Source organism: Adiantum capillus-veneris, chromosome 21, assembly GCF_014529385.1.
Source record: "Adiantum capillus-veneris isolate H3 chromosome 21, ASM1452938v2, whole genome shotgun sequence".
In the NCBI taxonomy this organism is placed as follows: domain Eukaryota; kingdom Viridiplantae; phylum Streptophyta; class Polypodiopsida; order Polypodiales; family Pteridaceae; genus Adiantum; species Adiantum capillus-veneris.
The window spans coordinates 17,621,282-17,644,919 of NC_140951.1; the positions used below are offsets into that span (position 1 = coordinate 17,621,282).

General features: G+C 43.5%; 3 protein-coding genes across 5 annotated transcripts; 1 reads left to right on the forward strand and 2 right to left on the reverse strand.

Moving 5' to 3' along the window:
• Window positions 1-904: 904 nt before the first annotated feature.
• Window positions 905-4,289, reverse strand: LOC147430608 (disease resistance protein RML1A-like). Of its 2 annotated transcripts, none has more exons than XM_086493201.1 (4): window positions 4,152-4,289; window positions 3,371-4,021; window positions 1,708-3,285; window positions 905-1,606 (listed from the first exon to the last, which is right to left on the reverse strand). In XM_086493201.1, exons 2-4 carry the CDS (start codon window positions 3,938-3,940, stop codon window positions 1,121-1,123), a joined length of 2,634 nt encoding a protein of 877 aa, XP_086349327.1. In that variant the 5' UTR covers window positions 3,941-4,021; window positions 4,152-4,289; the 3' UTR covers window positions 905-1,120. The 2 variants fall into 2 exon arrangements, with proteins under 2 accessions (XP_086349327.1, XP_086349328.1); XM_086493202.1 differs by having other exon boundaries at window positions 1,453-1,606; window positions 1,694-3,285.
• On the reverse strand, window positions 4,289-5,381 carry LOC147430609 (putative 2' cyclic ADP-D-ribose synthase BdTIR). 2 transcript variants are annotated; one of them, XM_086493203.1, is made up of 2 exons: window positions 4,526-5,379; window positions 4,289-4,424 (listed from the first exon to the last, which is right to left on the reverse strand). In XM_086493203.1, exon 1 carries the CDS (start codon window positions 5,218-5,220, stop codon window positions 4,534-4,536), a length of 687 nt encoding a protein of 228 aa, XP_086349329.1. In that variant the 5' UTR covers window positions 5,221-5,379; the 3' UTR covers window positions 4,289-4,424; window positions 4,526-4,533. The 2 variants fall into 2 exon arrangements, with proteins under 2 accessions (XP_086349329.1, XP_086349330.1); XM_086493204.1 differs by having other exon boundaries at window positions 4,290-4,424; window positions 4,631-5,381.
• A 17,192-nt stretch (window positions 5,382-22,573) lies between these two features.
• LOC147430610 (uncharacterized) lies at window positions 22,574-23,373 on the forward strand. The gene has a single exon (XM_086494472.1). It carries the CDS (start codon window positions 22,879-22,881, stop codon window positions 23,371-23,373), a length of 495 nt encoding a protein of 164 aa, XP_086350598.1. The 5' UTR covers window positions 22,574-22,878.
• Window positions 23,374-23,638: the final 265 nt, after the last annotated feature.

Consider the following 23,638-nt stretch of genomic DNA (forward strand, 5'->3'; position numbering starts at 1 on the left):
AAGGCACTCAAGAGCATAGTTACTACTTAAGGGTCAGTGAAATTGAGACCCGTAGTGGTGGTCTCATCTAAAAGAGCTTGCCATTCTTCTAAGAAGTTAGGTACATGAGAACCATCCAGTAGGGATGAATTTATTAAGCGTCGATGGGCTGACACTTAAGGCAATGTCAGAGTGCTCATAGAGTAATTTTAGTCTATCCAAGATTTCCTTAGATGTAGACAGACGGTGTACTAACTCTACTTGTTGATCGCCTATACTTAGTAATTTGTCAGCCATAGACTTAGAGTAGGCAGGCTTGTCCTTGGATAGCCTTTGAATGGAAAGTTCCAAGTATGGGTGTGGTGCAAGTGCAAAAATTTATGCAAGTATTTGAATTATAAAAAGAGGAGCTTAGAGGTTAGCTTCGGTGAATTGATCGTTGATCCGTTGCATCAAGTTGTCATCGTTTGAGAAGAAGAGGGACATCGTTGAGACGCACGAGAATCATCAACGCAGGAACCGTCGCCAAGGAAGAGCTTTATTGGAATTATTTTATCATAATAATGTTGATTCATTCCAAAGAGAAGGTGGCGTTCAAGATCCGCGTGTGCAAAAAAGCGAGGCAAAAGGAAAGGGATCGCTGTGAACAGGGAAGTGGGCGCGTCAAGCTTTCAGGAAAGAGGTCGATGATACCATGTTGAAGTGTGATGAGGGGTGTTAAACACTCATATATATATATATATATATATATATATATATATATATATATATATAGAGATATATATATATATATATATAGAGATATATATATATATATATATAGAGAGAGAGAGAGAGAGAGAGAGAGAGAGAGAGAGACGATGCTTTAGGTTGATACACAATCGTAGACATTTCATTGATTTGTGTTTACATTTATAGACATGGCTTGCAGCATTTCATTGATTTGTATTTACATTTATAGACATGGCTTGCAGCACCGTTTCTGTGCCATGCGCCTTATAATCAATAACGAATTATTACTTTTAACATTCCCCCTTTGCTGAAGGGAAAATTAGATTAAAATTTTTCACTTGAATGCTGACTACAATCATAGGCTTCTTCTTTTGTATTGCCTGTCAGTGGATCTTTTGAGATGCTCTCGTCATCCCCTTTCATCCACCTGCGCCCAGGCAGTGCCAATAAATGTGTTCGTCTCCGAGTCTGGGAGACATTTGCAGTCGCTGACGCTGAGGGATTCCAAGGACAACATACGCTGACCCTGACCCAAGCACGACAAATCTGCAATGGCGTCGCATTTCTCAAGACTAAGCGACCTCAACGAGGGTGGCAGTAAAGGAGAGCTAGTCTCGTCTACAAGACCATCTTCGTATCCTGTGGTAACGTGCCTGACGTGCTGGTGACCACAGGTACAGGAGCGCCACAAATACAAGACCTGAGATACAAGACCACAACTCTGCACGCCAGCTTCGGCCTCTCCTAGCTCCAGAACGTCACCAGTACCGCAGATCAAATCGAGGTGTCCGTCAGGAAGTCTCTGCACGCCTGGCTCTGCAAACACCAGGATGTCGCAGTGGTGTAAAGAGAGACGCCTCAAGGCAGGAAGGAGGCTTAGCCCCAAGATTGTTTCCTGTTACATAAATTGCAAACAGAACTCAGAAAATTAGTTTGGATCCCCAATGCTAATTTATATGTGTCAAAGCAAAGGCTACAATACCTTTCAGTCCTTACCAGGCTGCCACACCATGAGATGCTCATCTTTGAGAGATGCAGATGATGAGTGCCCAGACCAGTGAGCAATTTCAACTGGGGGAACTCCATCAGAAGTAGGTCGCAGAGGTTGACGGCGTGAGCGAGGCACATCTCTTGCACAGTTCTGAATCTGGCAAGGTGAAGGACTTCTACCAGTGGCAGAGCGCTGAGATCCAGATGTGAGAAGAGGTCAGTATAACTGTTGGCTAGAGGAAAGCCAAGGCTGAGAGTTCGTAGCTGTAAGAAAGGCTGCACGGCACCAAACACACAGAACCGGAGCGCAGCTGATCCCCTCAAACTGAGGAGTTGCTCATCCTCTGGAGCCAAGTTATACGGGAGGGACCGGTGCAGTTCCCTCCACAACTTTTGGCACTCCCAAAAGTTCAATTCTTCTGGAGCCATGTACGGTCGGCGGCTCTTAATAACCAGCTCTGGGTCCAGGAGCGCGACCTTTTGCCTATATGACAAGTGCACTTCCCTCCACGAGTCGATGTGCACGTCCCTCCACGACTCTTGGCACTCCCAAAAGTTCAATTCCTGCAAGCTGCAGCCTACCTTATCTAACCTCACGTATTCCAATGGTCTACACGATTCAGCTCTTAGTATCCTGAGTGACGGCATGGACGTCAGATCTGGAATCCTTTTCAAATTCTTACAATAGCTCAGATCGAGCTCCTTCAAGGCTGTCAGAGAGTAAATGCTCTCTTCTATAAGATTGAGGGCCTTACAGCCTCTGAGATGGAGTGTCCGTAAGCTGCTTCCCCCATGGATGATCAGGCCTCCTGGAAAGCTCATCAGACCTCTGCAAGAACTCAGATCTAGTGTTTGCAAGGAAGGGCAGGCATCAAACAATGGTCCCACCTCCTTCAGTTCGTAACCATTGTCCATAAACTTCAGAATCCGCAGGTTAGGTAATCCATCATCAGCTTTTAGAAGCCAAGCTGTCATTTCTGGTCGCAGCTCAAGTGCATGCAGGAGGCTGCTGCCATGGGCATCCCCTGCATCATGAACTACTAGCACTTGCACTTGGAGTTCCTGACAACGTGACACTTCCAGGCTCTCTAGCTTTTTTAAGCATCCCATCTTCCCGACTTGCCGTAAAGAAGCAAGCCCTTTCAAACAAAGCCCCACAAGGTTTGGCACTCCTTCCCAGCCCCATAACTGTTGCAGGTTAATGATCCCCTCCAGCCTCAGAATTCGGAGAGCCACAAGGTGTCTCCCAATTTTCGAACAATCACTTATAGGTGTCTGCTTATAGGCGTGGCCAGTGAGCCACAAGACTTCAAGATTAATCCAGCCATCGCTATCCAGTAAATCCTTCCACATCATGTCATAGTCTCTATGGTCGAAGTACCATGCATGGATGAACTTGAACTTGGCCAGTTGAGAGCAGGATGTTTCAGAAGACAAGCTTCCCTGAAATACTTGTTTGCAAAGTGCATTTGGGCCGCAGGCATCAGCTCCTATTTCGACCATCCTCTTGTGCAAGTCATGTACTCTTATAATCTTAGGAAGCTCTACTATTTCCAGAAGCCCGTGATACTCGAGCTTCAGGATCTGCATTTCATTACACCAGTGAACAGAGTTTTATTGTGATGCTGTAGGACCTTCATAAATTACAAGCCAAAGAAAGTTTACTTACTTGATGCCTCACATCATCTGCCGTTGTGCAGCCACCATAGAGCATTGCCAACCACTCACAATTTTCCTCAAGGCCTCTACCATACATTGAGGTCTTCGTCGAACAACAACACGTCACCAAATCACTAAAAAATTCTTGTAACTTGGGAGTCAATCTGTCAAAACTCTTCTGAAGAACTTGCATGACAAGATCCTCCTTCCCGGCCACTAAACGATTCTCTTCACCAATCCCTGGATCCCAACCAACCTGCAACTTCCGAATGACACTCTCCCAATCTGCATCATTCAACCACTCTCTTCCTTGTTCTCGGAGCGCGAATCCCCTCTCCTTTACAAACAGAGGATAGCAAAGTTCCCCAATAAAACAGGAACGTGCAAGCCTAGTAAGTTGATGTCGGGAAGGTAGCATATTAATGGGCAAACAACTGTAAGAGATGAGCGCCTCCACTGCATCCTCCTCGTTCATGCTGGGAACATGCACTATGACATCATTACTATTTAGAAGCACCCTTTTCAAGATCTCCTTACTTCGGCTGGTCACCAAAATTTTGCTTCCGGGCATAGACACCATAAACACATGTATGTCTCAAACATTGTCTAGGGCCAAAAATACTTTGTTCCTTTGTAGACCAGCCTCAAGGGCAGCCATAGCCTGTCAAAATCATAGTTCCCACAGACACATAGACGTACAATATATTACAATCGTGGATATTTAATTTAGGAGATTTATTGGAGCCATATTTCCAATCAAACAGAAAGAGATTGATTGTACTGAGTTCTACCTGCTCAAGATTCGACACATCGCTCTGTGAGGATAATGAAGGGAGAATGGCTTTAATTTGTTCCACAAGGTTCATATAGCTGTCCGTGACACTGCTGGGAAACTCGAGCCACCAAGATTTCCCACAAAACTTGTCCGCAAAAAAATCAGCCAAGCTCTTGCAAAGAGTGCTCTTGCCAAATCCCCCAATACCATGGACCCCGACTTTTGCTACTGCAATCTCAATCGAGTTGTTGCAGCCTCGCGACTGCCTCTCAAGCAGATTAACTATCTCCTGCAACAAATTAGTATACATCATTGTGTGACTAAGAATGCACATTGAAGCTGAGAAAAATCTGTGTGTACTTGGTATATGACGACTCCTATTGTAGTTACCTGACGCATCATGTCCATCCCTTTGATGTCCTTACCATTGAATGAGGCCGAGGCGGTGGAAGCATAACACAAATATTGGTCACAATTGCCTGGACATAATCGTACCTGCTCTGGTACAAGAATCGCTCATTGCTAACATGGATGATGCCATGAACCTCGCCGCTTCTGTATTGCAGTTTCTTCAGGTTTTCTTCCCACTTGTCAATGTCCAAATTGATTTTCAAGCCCTCAGGGCCCAGGAAATTCTGCAGCTCCACCATTCTTTGATGCCAGCGGCGCCTGCTCTTTGACCAACGATCTTTCCAACGCTTCATGTTTTTCCCATTTGAGAGATCAGCAGGCCGGAGCTCATAAAAAAGAGGATAGATCAGACGCTCAGGATCGTGAAGGAAGAACTCCTGCAATTCCAGCATTGGCCAGAGGTTCTCGATGTAGTCGTGGGAGAGGACTACCACAGCCATCTTGCAACCATGGCAAGCTTGAAAGATCCGGACAGAATAGTCGCGGCCTGGGGGCAGAGAGAGGCCGGTGGTGTCCTTGTCGAAGAAGGGGCGGTGCCTGACACGAAGGAGTGCTTGATAAAGGTCTGTCACAAAGTCCTTTTGTTTGCCCGAGTGGCTAAGGAAAATGAAAGGGGGTGCCTCATAATTACGGCCACCGACAGCTGCTGCTCGTGATCCCTTGCCCCTCTCCATCGATGCAGACAGTTTATACAAGCTACAGCTTCCCCTCACACCGCAACTGCAATTGGGATGGGTTAGCCGATACCAGACACCGGTAGCTACAGCAGATATTCAGCAAAGCCGGTGCTTGACTGTGCAAAACGGCTTCTGCAATGCCTCCTGTTTGGTCCTGTATGTAAAGCCAATTTGAAGGGGCTTTGACTAATTCGGAGTCCGGGTTCAGACAAGGCCTCGGTGGAGCATGAGGTTGTGCCCCCTCGTCACTATATGGCACGGCTATGGCCGGGGGATCTAGGGCCCAAATTTGGGGGCGCAAGGCGGCTTTAATCTCGGTTGTCGGATCACGCAGTGAACTGGGGGTGAACTAGGGGGTGAACTCGGAGCAAAAATGACGCCCCAAGTTCACTCCTAGTTCACCCCTAGTTCACCCGTCTCGCGGGGTGTGGATCAAGCCTGGGACGTCTCGATTGCCACACAAATGTCCTACCACCATGCTAGCGCGCGTCGTTGTCCATGTTGGCATGGCACATACCCTAGTTTAGGTGTCCCTAGTTCACCCCCAGTTCACCCACCCCTAGCTTACCCGCCCCTAGTTCACCCTCAGTTCACCCCTAGTTCACTCCTAGTTCACTTTGTGATCCGACGGCGGAGATTAACGCCGTCTCGCGCCCCCAAATTTGGGCCCTAGATCCCCTCTGACCCAGAGCCGTGCCATATAGTAACGAGGGTCGTGCCCCAAGAGGTGGAGGGCCGTGAGCTGGAAAGGAGGTGAAGCGCTGGCCTGGGAGGGAGAGCCTCGTTACTAATTGACACCTCGGTGGGATCAATGGCTCACGATCACCGGTTGATCGTGACCGTTGGATTGCTTACGGAATGCAAAAGATTCCCACTTTCTCGGATCCGGGACTTGAACCCACTACCCTCTCCCCCGCGGGATCGACTCTAACCACTAGGCTAACACGCACTCATTGGAAGGTGTGTGTGGGATAAGTTTATAGATCACGGTGTCGCGGACAAGTTTACACCTAGTTCACACTGAGTTCGCACTGAGTTCACACCAAATTTGGTGTAGTCTGCAAGCCCTCCCCAATTCACACCTAGTTCACACCGTGTTCAAGAGTTCACACCGAGTTCACACCAAATTTGGTGTGGTGCACATATCTCCGAGTTCACTCTTACTTCACACCTAGTTCAAATGTCGATTGAACGGCCCAGATTGCACTCGCCTTGCAACGCCTACTGTGGGCCATTGATCCCACCTCCCTGGGGAGGTGTCATTTAGTGACGAGGCTGGGAGAGCTGCTAGAAGCCGTGCTCTCCATTGCAGGGTCCACCATTCCCTGCCAGACTCTCCCACCACCCCTAGTGCCCCACCCCCAAGCCGGAAGACGTTGCTTTCTCGTGGTAGCTATAGCAAGGCTTTCATCTGTCACTTGGCCTCAGGACTAAAGAACACGGGGTCTTGAATGAAGACCCCGTCATGGGATCCACAGAGGAGAACTCCATGCACAAAAGCAAAGACGCGCGGCGTCGTCTGATTTTAAAAAGTAAACTCGGACAAATTTTGTAAACTCGGACATCCAGAGAGTAAACTTAGACAAGCATAAGTAAATGTAAACACACCCACATTTCAACGAAATGCACGCACGCGCCTGGTTAGGGGATTGGGCTGTCACAACACTCACCTGGATTCAAATCTGGGTTTTGGGGGGGGACCGGGGGGGCTCGTCGTCGATTTTTTGTTTGCCATTGGATCTCCTCGAGATCTACGTCGTCCGCTATCTGCCATTGATCCCATGACGGGGTCTTCATTTCAAGACCCCGTGCCATTTAGTCTCATGAGGGTCATCTAGCTCAAGCTAAGTCCCTACGCTTGATTTGTTGGCACTGCCTTTCGGTAGAAAGGAAGGGTGAATGCTAAAGCCAACTGTGGAATTATCACATGGTTTCTTTTAAGAGCGGAAGTCGAAATAGTAAGATCGTCCATTTGGAAGTCATTGTTGGCTTCTAGATGAACGAATCTCCAACAACAACTCACAGTTGGTGATTTCGCAAGTTTGTGTGGAAAATTGAAAGCTGTACCTGGGAATGAAATTGAGGTTCCTCCAGGAGGGGCCACTGCTGAGGAATCAAGGGATTCACAGTATTCCAATAATTCCAGGCGTCGAAGAGATGAAAGGGATGCAAGGAGGAATAGGTCTCATGGATCTCAAAGTAAAAAACAAAATGATGAAAGTGACAAGAGTCAAAGAACTCATCGCTCATCACCTAAAACACCCAAGAAGATATTAGAAGAGACATTTTCAGAGACTGAGACTGAGAACTGTGAGGCTGATACTGATCACTATAGCAAGAAAAATCCATGAGACAGGAAGCCAACACATAGGACCAGAGTGAGCGAAAGCAAGGAAAATTTCAATGACTTGAAAATTTATTTTCCAACATTTAGAGGTGGAAAAAAAGATGACCATGATGTACACATACAAGCTTTTGAGCAGTATGTTGAGGTGAAAGATATTGATGAAGATGAAGGGGGGAGTATTTTCCTCAAACATTGAAGGACACAACTAAGAAATGGTACTACCGTTACCGAGCTTGCCGACTAAGATCATATCACAAGCTCATTGAAGCCTTTAAGTTGGAATATTCAGACAATAAGTTAGAATATTCAAGCAATTGGCTCCCCATGGAGATGTCACCAGATATACCAATCCGGACTTCCCTCTTCACTCTGTTCAAACACTCTCTTCTTGTAGTTGATGTTTTGGGTTGTTTGAACCATATTGCTACAGGAAAAACCTCCCCATTAACCACTTTGGACATGAGGGGGTGGGATCAAGAGTGGTTCGCACACCCACCATCAAGATTTATGGTGGATATTTTGTGGCGAAGTAATCTGGCATATAAAAGTAGCCCGGGAGTAGCAAAGTGCTGCCCATACTGCCTATGGAAAATAGTGAATGCCTATGCAGAAGAGGTGAAGAGAGCTACTTGTGTTTTGTGAGATGAATGAGGGTCTTTCAATGTCAACCCCAATTTGTTTGTCAATAGAGTTATTAACCTTGGTCAAGCAAAAGCATTCTTGTCCCGATGCACATTTTCAGGGCTTGCTAAAAATATTTTTCCTAATTGGGGAAAATAAGGGCACACTTGAAACTTTCTCAAGTTTTTAGGCTACAATTTGAAGTATCCACAAATATGTTCTCTCAAACTTGTAAAAATTTTACAAGCTTTCTTCACGGAAAGCTCAAAATGTAGTCAAGATTTTACTATTTCAGCGGTTGAAAGTACACTTTACTCCAGTTTTCTACAAACATTGGCATGTATGAACAAGAGATTCAAGCTTGATTGAAACTCTTGGTGCACGAGACAAGATTTCTAAGAATGAGAGTATTGTTCTTAGGATTGGACATAGTCATAGAGGGGTTTCTCTCTCGATGCACCCAGTCCATATAAGAGAAGCATTTGACCCGAAAAAGCTCATCTTGCCACTGCCATGTCTAGAAGAAGAAAATGACAAAGTTGGGCATGTTTCCCCATAAGAACACCCCAAAGACTTTGCCTGGCAAGAAACCCTCAGTTCGCATTTGGTTACAATAGGCAAGGGCTTCCTTTACATAGCCATGCTTGACATATCCTCCCATAAGAGCACCACAAAGACTTCATTTGGCAAAAAGCCCTTACTTTGCATCTAGTTACACAATGGCATAGACCTCCAAGGTGCAAGCATAGGTGATTTCAACTGAATACAAGCTTTCACTTTGCCAAAGATTCCTTGCCCAGTCTTTTTGCACATATCCTCCCATAAGAGAACTCCAGGGACTTGCTCTAGCAAGAAACTTTCTCTTCACATGTAGTACCACTCACTTTGAAACTGGTTAAAACAACCAAGCAAAAGCTTTTGCCTGGTTAAAACAATTAGGAAAAAGCTCGAGGGGCTCACTAAAAAATATGTAGAATAGCATGTGAGTTCAATAGAAGGGGTTAATTTCTCTTATGAACTTAAAGAAAATATGCATATAGAAAGGTGTTTTAAATTGAAAAAGTGAAAATTTTGATACATGAGAAAAGTGGTACATGAGAGGTCTCTATATACCTCAAAAAATATATAATAGGGGGTTTTATAAATACCACTTGGACACAAGTTCTATATAAGATCTCTATATAATGAACCCCTCAAGGCTGCAATCAACCCGTCATGTTGGGGGTATATCGTGCAATCAACACCCTCCAAGGTAAGGCTAATCAATAATTTCCATGCTTTGGTAATCACACTACATTGGATATACATATCAACCAAAGCATCACAAGGCACAACATGCTTCTTTTGCAATCATTGTGTAGAAATCTCATTCTGAATTCTCCAACCCATGCGAAGGTCCTATCTTTCAATAATTTTTGTGCTTTTGCCCTTCACTACAAAGGTAATAAGGTTGGGTTTAGATGGAACATCGAAAATCAAGCTCTCTTTTGAAGTCCTCCACACCCCTATTCACATGAGGCACTAGGTTTGCCTTTCGTGGCCCTTCACAATCCTTGTCACTATCCCACATGGGGTTAGCAAGGGGGATATTGGCCCCAAATCTGGGGGCACGGAGCGGATTTGATCTCAGCCATCCGGTCGCCTTGTGAACTAGAGAGTGAACTAGGGCCAAAATTGGCACCCTTGGTTCCCTAGTTCACCCACCTCGTCGGGTGTGGGTCAGACCTAACACCACCCAATTTCCAAAAATAAATCTACCATCACTACAAGGGTGCTTTGTAACTAGGGACACCTGGAAAATTTACGGGTGTCGCTTAAGCGACACATAAAAATTTTCTTCAAAATTTAATAAAAGTGTTGCTATGAGCATTAGTTTTAGCATCGCACCTTGTGATGCTCATAGCGACATTTACAACCTGTAAAGCGTCGCTTATGCGACGCAAAAAACTTCAAAAAAAAGCCCAAATTTGTCGTGAGAGCCATTTTTGCTCCCGCGGCAATCTAAGCTTTACACTCAGTTTGTCAAAATGTTCTTCCCGCACGGATCACGCGAGGTCTCCCCCTCCCTAATCCTGTGCGAGGTCTCTCCATCCCCATGTCTCTTCAGTGTGACCAGCCAAGCACGCGCGCGCACGCGCGCACACACACACACACACACACACACACACACACACACACACACACACACACACACACACACACACACACACACACACACACACACACACAGATGAAATGAAATGTTATATTAACGTCTTCAAATGGCCAAAATGACCCATGAGGCCAAAAGGTTACAAATCATGTGTGACTCTAGTACAATGTCAGTGGGAACATAAACATAAAAATAAATGAGGGTACCTAGAGTGGACAAGTATGCAAGTGTAACCTGTATCCTCATCATCATCAATTTCCTCATCACAATGTAATACATCAACTCAAAACATATGGGGAGTGTACATTCACATGAGGGCTAATGAAGTGCACAACAAGGGGGACGTAGACAATGGTGATCATCCCATGAGCTTTCCCATGGGTACTTTCTGCAATATGGCCTCAATGTCCTCAACGGTCAGCTCTTTGGGGGCGGGGGGGGGGGGGGGGGGGGGGGGGGGGGGGGGGGGGGGGGGGGGTTAGATAGGGGGAAGGTGGTACGTACCCGAAACACAACATTTTTCCTCTCTACATCTCAAGGTAAACAGAACATTCCAATCAACTAGGATTCACCTTCAAAATCCTCTTTCTTGCTAGCATATCATTGCCTGCACACCTCTCACTATGAAAATCTCTAATTGTTTACCGCGGTCTTTTATCGCATTGTCGTGCCATGGCACGTGCATAATGTGAAAATAAGAATATCTACCTCACTCTTAATGTTTATGATGTGTGGGACCAAATGCTACAATGTACATAGTGTGATATATACGAAAATGGATGCCATGGTTGTAGGCGTGTGCATACCTTGCCGGGCAGGCGAGGCCAGGGGCGTGGCACTAGTGCATGTTATAACAAATTAAATCATGCCTAGTTTGCTTTAGGAATGTACAAATATTAAGTGTTTCAAAATGGCACGCTTGTTTTGCCTAGAAAGTTCAATGCAGGCAATCTCGGCCAAAAACAGTAGGTTTTGTGTGCGAGCATAAAAGACGCGTCCAAAGTGCTTACCAAGTGGAAAAATGAGGTTCAACATGAAATTTGAGCCCAATGGGATTTTTCCACAAATTTAGGGATTTTTCCCACCTCGTTTGGGCTTTTAACAGACAATAAGGGATATTCTTGGACAAAAAATGGCCTTAAAATGGTCAAAAATAGCCTAAAATAGCACAAAGTAGCTCAAAATGCCACATCAACGATGGCGCCATCGTTGCCTAAGTTGTGTGGGAAATTTTAGAGCCAAGAATGAGCTCATTTGGACACATGAGCAAGGAGATACAACCATTCCTTTACAGGGTGCTAGTGTAGTCCCATGCTGCTTCCACTATATGGTTGAGGCTGTGAGGCCTCCAGTTAGGGTTTCCCCTCCTCAAATAACTACTTGGGCTTCTCCAATGAAGTACTGAAGCTTCCATGAAATGGCCACAACGAGGAATCGAAGCATCATTTTAGGGTTTTTAAGCATTGCATCTGTGCAATTGGGAACGAGGCTACACCTAATCTTCACACAGACACAAGAGTTTTGAGTTAGTATTGGTTCTTTTTTAAACTGGAGATTTCATGGCTGGAGTTTTGTTCCTTTTTAGTGTATTTTTGGCTTCAAATTCTCTACGCCTTGCTTGATTTTGCTACAAAGCCTCACAGGCAGAGGCCTGACGCTTTCCTAGTTGCACTACGCACTTCTTGACACATTTTTGGTAAACCCGATGCGAAGTAGGCTAGGGTGAGGGTTCAAAATCTTCATTGAGAGTCTCAAATCAAATTTTTAAAGCTATGGAGCAACAAGAGCAACAGGGGGCTTGGTTTTGATCGAGTCACAATACAAATGTTTCAAGCTTTTGGAGTGTTTATGCAACAGCAACAAGCTGCAAAAAGGAGGGAGCTTTCCTCAACCAAAGCGTTTCAATCGGTGGTGAAGAAATTGGAACAATTGAAAGGTAAATATGTAACAAAGTATCTTTGTGGATATGTAAAGGAGATGGAGCTTTATCGAGTGCCCGAAGAATAGATGGTGCAAAGTTTTGAACTTGTTGTGGTTCCTGAGATTAGAGAGCATGTAAGGGGAATTAGAAATGAGCATGGCGCAACTTGGGAAGCATTCAAGTTAGCCTTAAAAGAAGAGTATTTGATGGAAGACTCCGAAAGGGTGACAAAGAGGACTATTTTTAGAGTGGGTAGTTAGGCCAAAAGAGGGTCTTTCGGCTACGGAACTGCTAAGGTAATTTGAACGCTGATATGACCAATTGTCAAGGACTAAAAAGGCTACGCTAAAATCAGAGAAGACATAGCTCTTTTTGTAGGCCACATGTAAAGAGATTCAAGAGAAGTTAGAGCTACTACTTGAGGATAAGGATGCGGAACAGGGTTTGAAGACCGATTGGAATGAGGTCGAAGATTCCATTTCACTGCTAGCTAAGCGACAACGATGAAGAGACAAGATGATAGTCAACGCTACTCAATCCCCAAGCGTTCTTGAGAGTCCCATAAAGCATGTTATTGTGGTTCCAAAGAGTTACAAGTCTATTCTAGATGATATTGTCAAGGGAATGCAAGAGCTCAAGTTAAAGCTTACAAGGCTAGAAGAAAATGGGCAACCATCAGGACAATCTACAGGGCTAAGACCTCAAAACAAAGAAGGCTTTGTAGATAGATGTATATGGTGTGATAATACTGACCATGGAAGGAGGGATTGTGAAAGTTTTAAAGATGCTTTGAAAAAGGATCTTTTTTTCTTTAAAGATGGAGAAATTCACTTAAGTGAAACAGGTGAGCTCTTAAGGACGAACTTTTGAAAAGGCAGGATGAAGAAGCTAGTTGAGGACATGGCTACTAGCCATGCCATCTCAATGGTTGAGGTAGTTGCCTATGGGTTGAAGGTGGACCCTATAAAGTAAAGAGGAGTCAAGGTTGGAGAAGAAGTATCTAATGGTATTGGAGAGCTATAGCCATGTGCTATAGAATGTGCTACTATGAAGGGTAAAATGACTACAGAGGTTTTACATGAAGCTGGAGACTGCATTCGGCTAGAAACAGGTTGGAATGACCCTGTAGATTCTCTATCAATGCATGCATACATTGCCAAATGTCAAGCGAATGAGTCCATTGTCGATGAGAAACGCAGGCGCGAGAATGGGGATAAAGGGCCTTCAAAGAGGGCCACAAGGAGTGGAGGTAGAAATGACACAGTGCCTCCTAGATCACCTTCCCCGCAACAGATGTCTGTCCCCAAAGTGCCTATGCAAGAAGCCTCTAAAGAAAAGAAGAAGGATGCAACAAAATCCAAAGCAAAGGGTCCGGCCTACAAACTCCAATTCGATATAGAGGCAGCAACGGATCTCAAAAAGATTTTGGAAGAGAGGAGTCTAAAGAGTAAGGTGGAATTTACCTTGGGTGAGGTCCTTGGTATGACAAAGTGGGAATTCCAAGAGAAATAATTGATATCATAAAGAGGCAGCGGTAGTCTCTTATTGAATCTATCCATGTACATGGTGAAGAAGAGACTTTAAATGCACAGGGTGTACAGTCTATGGTGAGCAAGGTGAAGAAACGGTTGTTGGATGCTATAAGTCTGGGGGAGGAGTAAAACACGTTCGCTTCCTGGATGATGAAGATGAAGTGGAGACCACTCACAAGAGCTAATACTTGAAGAGTCACTGGGCAAGAGCAACTACTGAGACCTGGTAAAAGTGGGAGACTTAGAAGAACCATACATTGTGTTGATAGATCATGGGTCAGAAATTAACCTCATGTCAAAGAGTCTTTATCAAAAAGGAAAATGGCCAATTGATATAAATCATGGATGGATGATTCGTGTAGCAAAAAACTCATTAGGGGAGCTATATGGAGCTTTTCCAAATGTACAGGTGACTATGACCAAAATTTCTTTGTTCAGGAGATGTCTACATACCCTCTTATCCTTGGGCAACGCGCCATAGATCACTACTACTTGCATGGAAACCAAGGTGATGGATGATGGGTCAGCTTATGCAAGAATAAGGAGCAGGGATGGAAAGTGTGCAGTACCGTTCCTTACTGTTTGTGTGGACCATGAAAGGAACCGTGAAAGTCTTATAGAGAAACCCTTGCCAAAGACAAACAAAGAGTTCAAGGACTATAGGGATATGAGGGGTTTTGGCCATGTACCATTGAAGAGCGGGATTGCAGTCGTACAAGAAGAGGAAAGTTCTCCCATGATGTATATGCAAAGGAGACATTTTCTACAGGTTTTGTAGGACTAGTAGACTATGAATCTATTGCTTTTACAAAGTGTGAGGACTTAAAGCGGGGTGGACGACAACATGTAAATAGTGTACAAAGAGGTTTGAAGATGAATGGTTTGAAGATGAATCTATTTCTTTTACAAAGTGTGAGGACTTAAAGCGGGGTGGACGACAACATGTAAATAGTGTACAAAGAGGTTTGAAGATGAATGGTTTGTCAGAAGACGATGAATGCATTGCAGGTGTGTTTGATGAGTGTTCATTTGTGGATACTATGCAAGACTTGGAGTCTTTAGTGGATTGCAATTTGCGTATGGAAAGTGAGTTTGTGAAAGTTTTCTCAATAGAAATGTACAAAGTCATTGAGGATTTTAAAAATGCTCAAGGTGTTGATGTACGAGTGGAGACTAAGTATAAGCTGTGGCAAAGAAAGTGAAACCAGTAGCATTACCTGTACCAAAAGATTGCACAACTAAGATGGAGCAAGCTACTTAGCAACCTAGCCTTTGTGACCCAAGCAAGATTGGACGCAAGTTCACACAGGATTCTTTGAAGGAGGTAAAGGTTGGTTGCGAGGACAGTTTGACAAGAGCTGAAAAGATATGGTTTGAATACATGCTTGCCAAACACGGAAAAGCTTTTGCATTTGAGCCTTATGAGATAGGGTGTGTTGATCCATCTATTGTTGCTCCTATGGTGATCTTCATTATCCCTCATGTACCTTGGAATTTGAGGCCTATTCCGGTTCAAAAGGCCCATTTCCCAAAGCTCATTGAATTGTTGAATGAAAAGATCAAGATGGGTATCTTGGAGCCTTCTCGTGCTCCGTATTTGAACAGGTGGTTCACAATTCCGAAGAAAAATGGTTCTTTACCCTTTATTCAAGATATGCAACCTGTAAATAAGGTGACAATAAAAAATGTGGGTATAGCGCCAGTTGTCGATGAGTTTGCAGAGGCATTTGCAAGAAGGGCAATATATTCTATGGGAGATTTGTACTCAGGGTATGATCGTTCCACAACTAGCAATGGAAAACAGAGACTTGACTACTATGAGGACACCCTTGGGTTTACTAAGGATGTGCACCTTATCTCAAGGGGCAACTAATTCAGTTGCACATATGATGAATGGTATGAATAAAGTCCTACGTGACTTCATACCGCAAACTACAATGCCTTTCCTTGACGATGTGCCAATCAAAGGATATGATGTAAGTGATATAGATGTGGCTCTAGACTCAAGGGGGTACCGCAAGTATGTGGCAAACCATATCACTGATTGTGATAAAATCTTGTCTAAGTTGGAAGAAGTGAACCTTACCTTGTCTGGCCAAAAGTCAGTGTTTGGAGTGAATGAAGTGCTTATTGTAGGACATATGTGTGGGCCATATGGTAGAAGGCCTTGTCCTACAAAGATTGATGTAATTCAGAGAATGAAAGAGAAATGTATAAATGTCACTGAGGTTCGAAGGTTCTTGGGTGCATGCGTGTTCTATGTTATGTGGATTCCGCATTATGTACATGTAGCGGAGCCTTTGTATCCACTTTTGAGAAAGAATCAGAAGTTTCACTGGGAAAAAATGCATACCCATGCCATGAGGAAATTAAAGAAGTTGCTGCTTCTGTCTCCAACTTTGAGGAAAGCAAACTAGGAATGTGGAATATATGTAATTGTGACAGTGGATAGTAGCCCCACAGAAATTGGATGGGCGATTGGGCAAGATGATGATGATGGCAAGCAATATGTGGTGAGATTTGGAGCAAAAATCCTAAGTGCTCGTCAATGCAACTATCCACAGGTAAACAAAGAGTTATGGGGAGTAGTCACAACTTTGAAATGTGACAAAGAGTATTTGATAGGAGCAAATGTAATAGTGGAGACTGATTGTCTACCCCTTCTTGGAATGATCACAAGCTGCTCAACTCTCGACATTGCTATGTTGAGATGGATTGCCTACATAAAGTCCCAGTGAATCCAGAATTTAAGCATATTGTAGGGAAAGATAATTGAGTTGAGGATATGATTTCAAGAGCAAGGTATGAAAATGAAGAAGACATGGTTGTCGAGGGTGATGATGTAGGCACACAGTTGTATAGTATCTCTCATGCCAAGGGCGATCATGTTTGTCTGTCAAATGCACTTGAGTTATTTACAGAGTACCTATATCAAGGTGATTGGTTGCTCATTGGACGTTATCTAAGCACTTTGACAAGGCAAGAAGGGTGGATGACCAAGAGTTCAAAAGAATACGGAGGAAGGCCTATGGATACTTTTTGAAAGATGGGTACTTGTGGAAGCGTCTAAAACAAAGAAATGGAATGCCGATGAGAGTCGTGAATGATAAGGACGCTCAAAATGAACTTATGAAAAAGTTTCATGAGAGTCTTTATGCTGGACATAGAGGTGTATGGGCCACCTTTACTAAAATGAAAGAGAGGTATTGGTGGAAAGGTATGTATAAAGATGTATCTCACTTTGTGGAGTCCTGTGAAACCTGTCACAAGTATTCAAATGTACGTCATTGTGATGGGTTGCATCCTGCTTACCCATTGGCCATGCATTATAAGTGGGTAGTAGATCTTGTTACAATGCCATTGGGCTTATGGCAAATGAGATACATAGTGCTTGCACGGGAAGATTTAACCAACCAACTTGAAGGTCGTTCTCTAAGAACAAAAAACACAGAAGGGGTATGTAAGTTCCTCTTGGACGATGTAATTAGTTGTTATGGCTGTGTTGGGAAAATAACAGCGGACATGGGTGAGCTGGATGCTGACAAAGCAAGGGAGTTTTTCTCTAGTTTGGGCATTAAACTTTCTCTCACTACTGCATATAATTCTGAGGGAAATGGTAATCAGAGCGTGGGCATCCTCCTATCATTAAAGATTTGGCTAAGACTTGCAAAGGTAAAATGGGAGAGCGGCTTAGGTTATTTGCCTTATGCTTTATGGGTTGATCATACAACTCATAGCTCAGTTACTGGTTATATGCCTTTTGAGTTGATGTATGGTCACAAACCTATAATGCCAATTGAGGATGTAATTCCCACATGGAATGTATTACCTTGGGAGGATGGAATGAGTAGGGAAGGCCTTCTTTCTTTGTGCATACAACAATTAGAAAGAAGGCCCCAAGATATTGAGAATGCAGTAGCACGATTGAAAGATGCAAGGTTAAAGAATAAGGACAGATTTGATAAGAGGCATATGCTCAGACCTAAATCTATTGAGGAAGGTGATTGGGTGCTGGTGTATGACAGCAGTCTTGACAACCAGCATTCAAAAATAAGAAAGCTTTCAAAGAGATGTTTTGGTCCTTATGTGGTTCAACATGTACATGTGAATGCAACTAATACCTTGCATGAATTAGATGGGACAAAAATGAAGATTTCCATCGCAGGAAAAAGAATCAAATTATTCAAAATAAGAGGTGATACAGATCCCTTTGATTCACAAGAAAGTCAAAATGAAGGCTTAGATAAAAATTTTATGGATGTGGATGAAGAACAAGAGGATAATGCGCTAGATTTTGTTGCAAGCGATGATAAAATCGACATGTATGTGGACTTAATGAAGACCGAACTTGCTGCAAAAAGATATGTGTGGCACATGTTGGAGGATGTGCAGGTTTAGAGGGGGTGGATTTCGTGCCATGGCACGTGCATAATGTGAAAATAAGAATATCTACCTCACTCTTAATGTTTATGATGTGTGGGACCAAATGCTGCAATGTACATAGTGTGATATATACGAAAATGGATGCCATGGTTGCAGGCGTGTACATACCTTTGCGGGCAGGCGAGATCGGGGACGTGGCATCGTTGCATGTTTTAACACATCAAAGCATGCCTATTTTTCTTTATGAATGTACAAATGTCAAGTGTTTCGAAGGGCATGCTCGTTTCACCTAGAAAGTTCAATGCGGGCAATCTCTGCCAAAAATAGTAGGTTTCGTGCACGGGCGTAAAAGACGTGTCCAAAGTGCTTACCAAGTGGAAAAATGAGTTTCAACATGAAATTTGGGGATTTTTTCACAAATTTAGGGTTTTTTCTCGAGCTGTTTGGGCTTTTTACAGACAAAAAGGGGTATTTTTGGGCAATAAATGACTAAAAATTGGCCTTAAAATGGTCACAAATAGCCTACAAATGGCTCAAAATAGCTCAAAATGCCACATCAACGATGGTGCGATCATTTCCTATGTTGTTTGGGAAGTTTTAGAGCAAAGAATGAGCTCATTTGGGCACATGAGTAACGAGATACAGCCATTCCTTTACAGGGTGCTAGTGCAGTCCCATGCTGCTTCCACTACATGGTTGAGGCTGTGAGGCCTCCAATTAGGGTTTCCCCTCCTCAAATAACTACTTGGGCTTCTCCAATGAGGTACTAAAGCTTTCATGCAATGGTCACGATGAGGAATCGAAGCGTCATTTTAGGGTTTTTAACAGATAAATGAGCACTGCAACTGTGCAATTGGGAGCGAGGCTACACCTAATCTTCACACACACAAGAGTTTTGAGTTAGTATTGGTTCTTTTTCAAAGTGGAGCTTTCATGGCTGGATTTTTTTCTTTTTTAGTGTATTTTTTGGCTTCAAATTCTCTACGCCTTGCTTGATTTTGCTACGAGTCCTCACAGTCAGAGGATCAGCGCTTTCCTAGTCGCACTGCGCACTTCTTCGACAACGTTTTGTAGAGAGAAGGTCCAAAATTAGCTGGAGAGGGAAGAGAGATGAGGACGGTTTTTTTTTCATTTCAAATATTACCGCGAGTATTTTTGCAATTATCACCACGATATTTGCCTCTATTATTGCCGCTACTATTATCGCGTTTATTCCCGTGGCAAGATTTAGTGCCTAAACATTCAAACTCTAGTTTAAACATCATCCCCCCCCCCCCCCCCCCCCCCCCCCCCTCTCAAATTTTGGTTTTTCCCTCCTCCTAATAAAAATTAAAGAGCATTATATGAAATTTTCAAATTTTACAAAAAGAGATATGAAAACATGAAACAATAGTTAGCTATCTAGGATTACACTTGGTCACTACTAAACTAATCACTATCGCTTGATTAACATAATTTAGTATATTTCACAAAATTAGAGAGAGGAAGAGTGGGGGAGAGAGATGAATGGATTACAACGATCAAAAAATTTCATAACTTAAAGTATGCAAAATGTTTATGAATCATCTTTCAAAAGATCCCTACAAGAAGCATCATCCAATTCTAAGCCATGAATCCTAAATCAATAAAGAGAGAAATGGAATTATCATTTGTGGATGTGTTCGCTTCATCATCTTTGAATTCGTCATCCTCCATCTCATTATCTTCATCATCATGACAATAATCCTTGCTAAGACTTGCGACCGTCGGACTTGATTCATCGACCTCCCTCTCCTCTGTCTCCCCCTCATCCAAAGTAGGAGGTGGGAGAGAGGGTCAAAGATGGTCTCCTCTTCAGTAGTGGAAAAAATTGTTCTCCCCCAAGGTGTTACGAGAATTACGAACCAAAGTTTTGGTTGATGGATTTCTGGGATATAGATGACCTATAGTAGAGAAACTCAAAGTGGGTAACATTGGTATAATTAATGTTATAAGCAAATAAGAATAAACAAGAGAAAAAAAAGTGATAAATCACGTGGCCTGCTACCAAGAAGTCGAGACTATAGTAAAACTTAGGGAAAATTATCAAAATACCCCTCTAATTTGTGGAGATTCCCAAAATACCCTTTAAATTTCAAACATTGCCAAAATATCCTTGTATCTATTTTGGTTGGATTGTTCAAGATTTTCGAACCTTTGTTCCTTTTTGACTATTGAGATCCATTTATGAGTGTTTCGAGTGCAATGTAAGTTGTCACAAATTACCTCACAAAATTAGAAAGGCAATTATGTCTAAAAATAATGAAGCAATTCATCTCCAGAACCTACATTACCAACCCAAATTTTAGTTTTTTCATCTTGTATGATAGACAATCTGCTTATGAAAACATGCAAAAATTTTATTTTTGGAGAAACTCAGAACCATGGGCATGTTGGAAAATTTGAAGGGCATTTCAATAATTTATGACAAAATACTAAGAATAGTTTGGGAACTTTTGAAATTTGAGTTGTATTTTGGAAATTTCCACAAATTAGAGGGGTATTTGGGTTATTTTCCCTAAAATTTAGGTTTGACTCTCCCTCTCTCTCTCTCTCTCTCTCTCTCTCTCTATGTTAGCATGCACACAAACGCACATATTGTTGAATCCCTCATACATAACAATGCCAATCCAAAACATTATGATGTCCATTCAAAACCCATTGAAATTAGGCAATTTATTCATTCGTGATTAGGTGCACATGACACCCAATGTTGGGATAGTGATTAAACTTGAAAACACCAAGAGATCATTCTACAAAGACACCCAATGGGAAAAGTGATAAAATTGGTAGTTATACTCATTGATGCTTTCTATACTTCATCTGTTTACGATCCACAATCCAATCTTCAAGCAATATAAGCCCCTTTTATTGAATACATTTTTATCCACCACTACAAAGTTGACAAAAAGATTGGGCACTAGCTTGAAATCCTCTGCCTTGAACAACTTAATTTGATCGGCATGTTGTGTGTTCTTCTTGAGTTGTGCAGCAATTACAGAGTCATCGTCAAGAGGCAGTGTGCCATCAAAGCTTACTTGGTGAAGGGTGCCATGTTGTCTGAGATTAAGCACTCCCTTTCGGGAGTCATCAATTAGGTGCAGGTCATCCCTATATAACTGTCCATCTAATTCATTCATATCCTTGGTGGAGATAAAAGACAAGGAGGTTAACTGAGGACTATATATTCTGGATTAAAGCAGAGCAGAAAAGTTCGGCGATGATTTTTAAGAATGAATGATGTGCCATTCCGAAGAGAGTAAAGGAGGTGAGGGAAGGGTGAGATGCAAGAGCTATTGCTGGAGCTTTCCAGTCTAGATGTTGTGGGTGATCGGTCATGTTCCCAATGAAGAGTGAGTGGAGCTTGGTAGTGCTGGTTTGAAAGGCCTCTTGCGTGACCATCTTCAGGTGGGGGATTGCTACAAAGAGATGAGTGAAGTTGGGCGAGCAAAGTAAAACTTTGCTGAGATCTATTTCAGCACTTGAGGTGGATTGTCCGCTTTAAGAAATGCTGTCTACATCATCCTAATAACGTTGCACCGGTACCTTGTCAATGGCCACATCAAGACCTAGTCAGCGCTTAGTCAGTGGACAAGACTGGCCAATCTTGTCAACATTGTCATATCCAACGCAAAGATCAAATAGCACACACAAAAACACAAGTTGTCTCGTGACCCCACTTATTCTATAACAAATGCAGATCTTCGCAACCACGCTCACCACTTGCTTGACAAGACTTCACTATTCTACTTGCAACGCACAAACATCACTTACTAGAATGAAAATTTAAAAAGGCATAAAACTTGGAAAGAGACGACGTACCCAATTTGTACAAAACCTTGACATCAGCAGTAGTTAGGTTTCCAAACTCTGCCTGAGATAGATTGAGTTAGATCCACAAAGTCCAAAATAACTTACTGTGGGCAACTACTCAAACCACAAAACAAGACACCTATGTCCTAAACAAAATAGGTCACATAGCAACTAGCACAAAACACGCAACAATTACTGAATAAAAAAGCACCTTTGCATTCACATACCTGCAATAACTTTCAATTGAGATTCCTACACACCTACATAAAGGCTGATTGCGAGTCAAAGCTCTGCAACAATTCAGCACTTAACTACATTGTTTCTTGTTAACAAAACACCATTGTCTCTTGTTAAGAAAACACTATACTAAGTATTAAGTCATTTGGCTCCTGGCAGGCCCTCACAAAATGGACCAGATCTCCCATTAAGAGCCCAAGTAAGACTCCCTCTACTGTGCAGAAGCCACTTGCTCCTCTTCAGGGTGCAGGTCTTTGAGAGGGGTTCCAAAACTCCATGCAAATCCAAAGGGATCCAAAACCTAACTTGGTTCACAAACGTAGCTTGAGAGAAGCACGGGGAGAGAGAGAGAGAGAGAGAGAGAGAGAGAGAGTTGGTGGTAAGTTCACAAACGTATGCTCGCAGAGTGTAAGATCAAGGTCAGCACCTGCACAACAGTATAGACGTGAGTCTGCGATAGCAAGTAATTCGGATTCTGTCTTGCTAATAAACTTAACAGTCATTATAATACGCCTTCAGCTATGGATCTTTCCTGCTCTGTGACCTCCTCGCAAACCATTTACCACCACATTGCCTAGTGCTCCTGCAACACAGCTACGTGCAAACGCGGCGTCACGATAAGCGCGCCTGGATGCAGCACACCGGTACCATAAGCGCCCTCGCTTTCTCTGCCAACCGCACCCTCCTTTACTCCGCCTCCTGGGACCGCACTTTCAAGGTCTGGAGCCTGTACACCATGCAATGCCAGAAATCCTTCACAGCCCACATGGACTCCATCAACGCCATGCTGGTGGGACCCTCGGATGGCTTGCTCTACACCGGCTCTGCTGACAAATCCATCAAAGTATGGTGCCCCTGGCCCACATCCACCAAGGGAGAACGTCGAAAATACAAGCACTCCATGGTGGTGGCACTACAGCGGGAACAAGGCGCTGCTATCAACACGATGGTGGAGAGCGGTGACGGGAGCTTGCTGTACTCAGCTGGTTCGAATCGGCAGGTGTTCGTATGGAGGAGGAGCTCGCCAAGCTGGCCGCACAAAGCGGCGCTTGTTGCCCAGCTTTCCAGGTTGCAAGAGAAATTGCAAGGTCATACCCGGGCAGTGCTGTGCTTAGCCTTCCTGTAATCAGGTAAAGGAATTGACACGTCTGCGCTCCTTGTCAGCGGCTTGGCCGACAGGACAATCCGAGTGTGGAGCAAACAAAAACAACAACAATATAGCAGCTGTAGACGTAGCTCCGGCTATGAGCACCCAAATCATGAGTGCATTGCAGTGGTGAGGGGTCATACAGCCCCGTGCGAAGCCTCCACGTTGGCGTGGTGGAAGAGCTGCATGCACAGCTCCATTTGCTGCTAATCTTCTCCTGCTCGTGCTTTGCACCCGTCCCCCG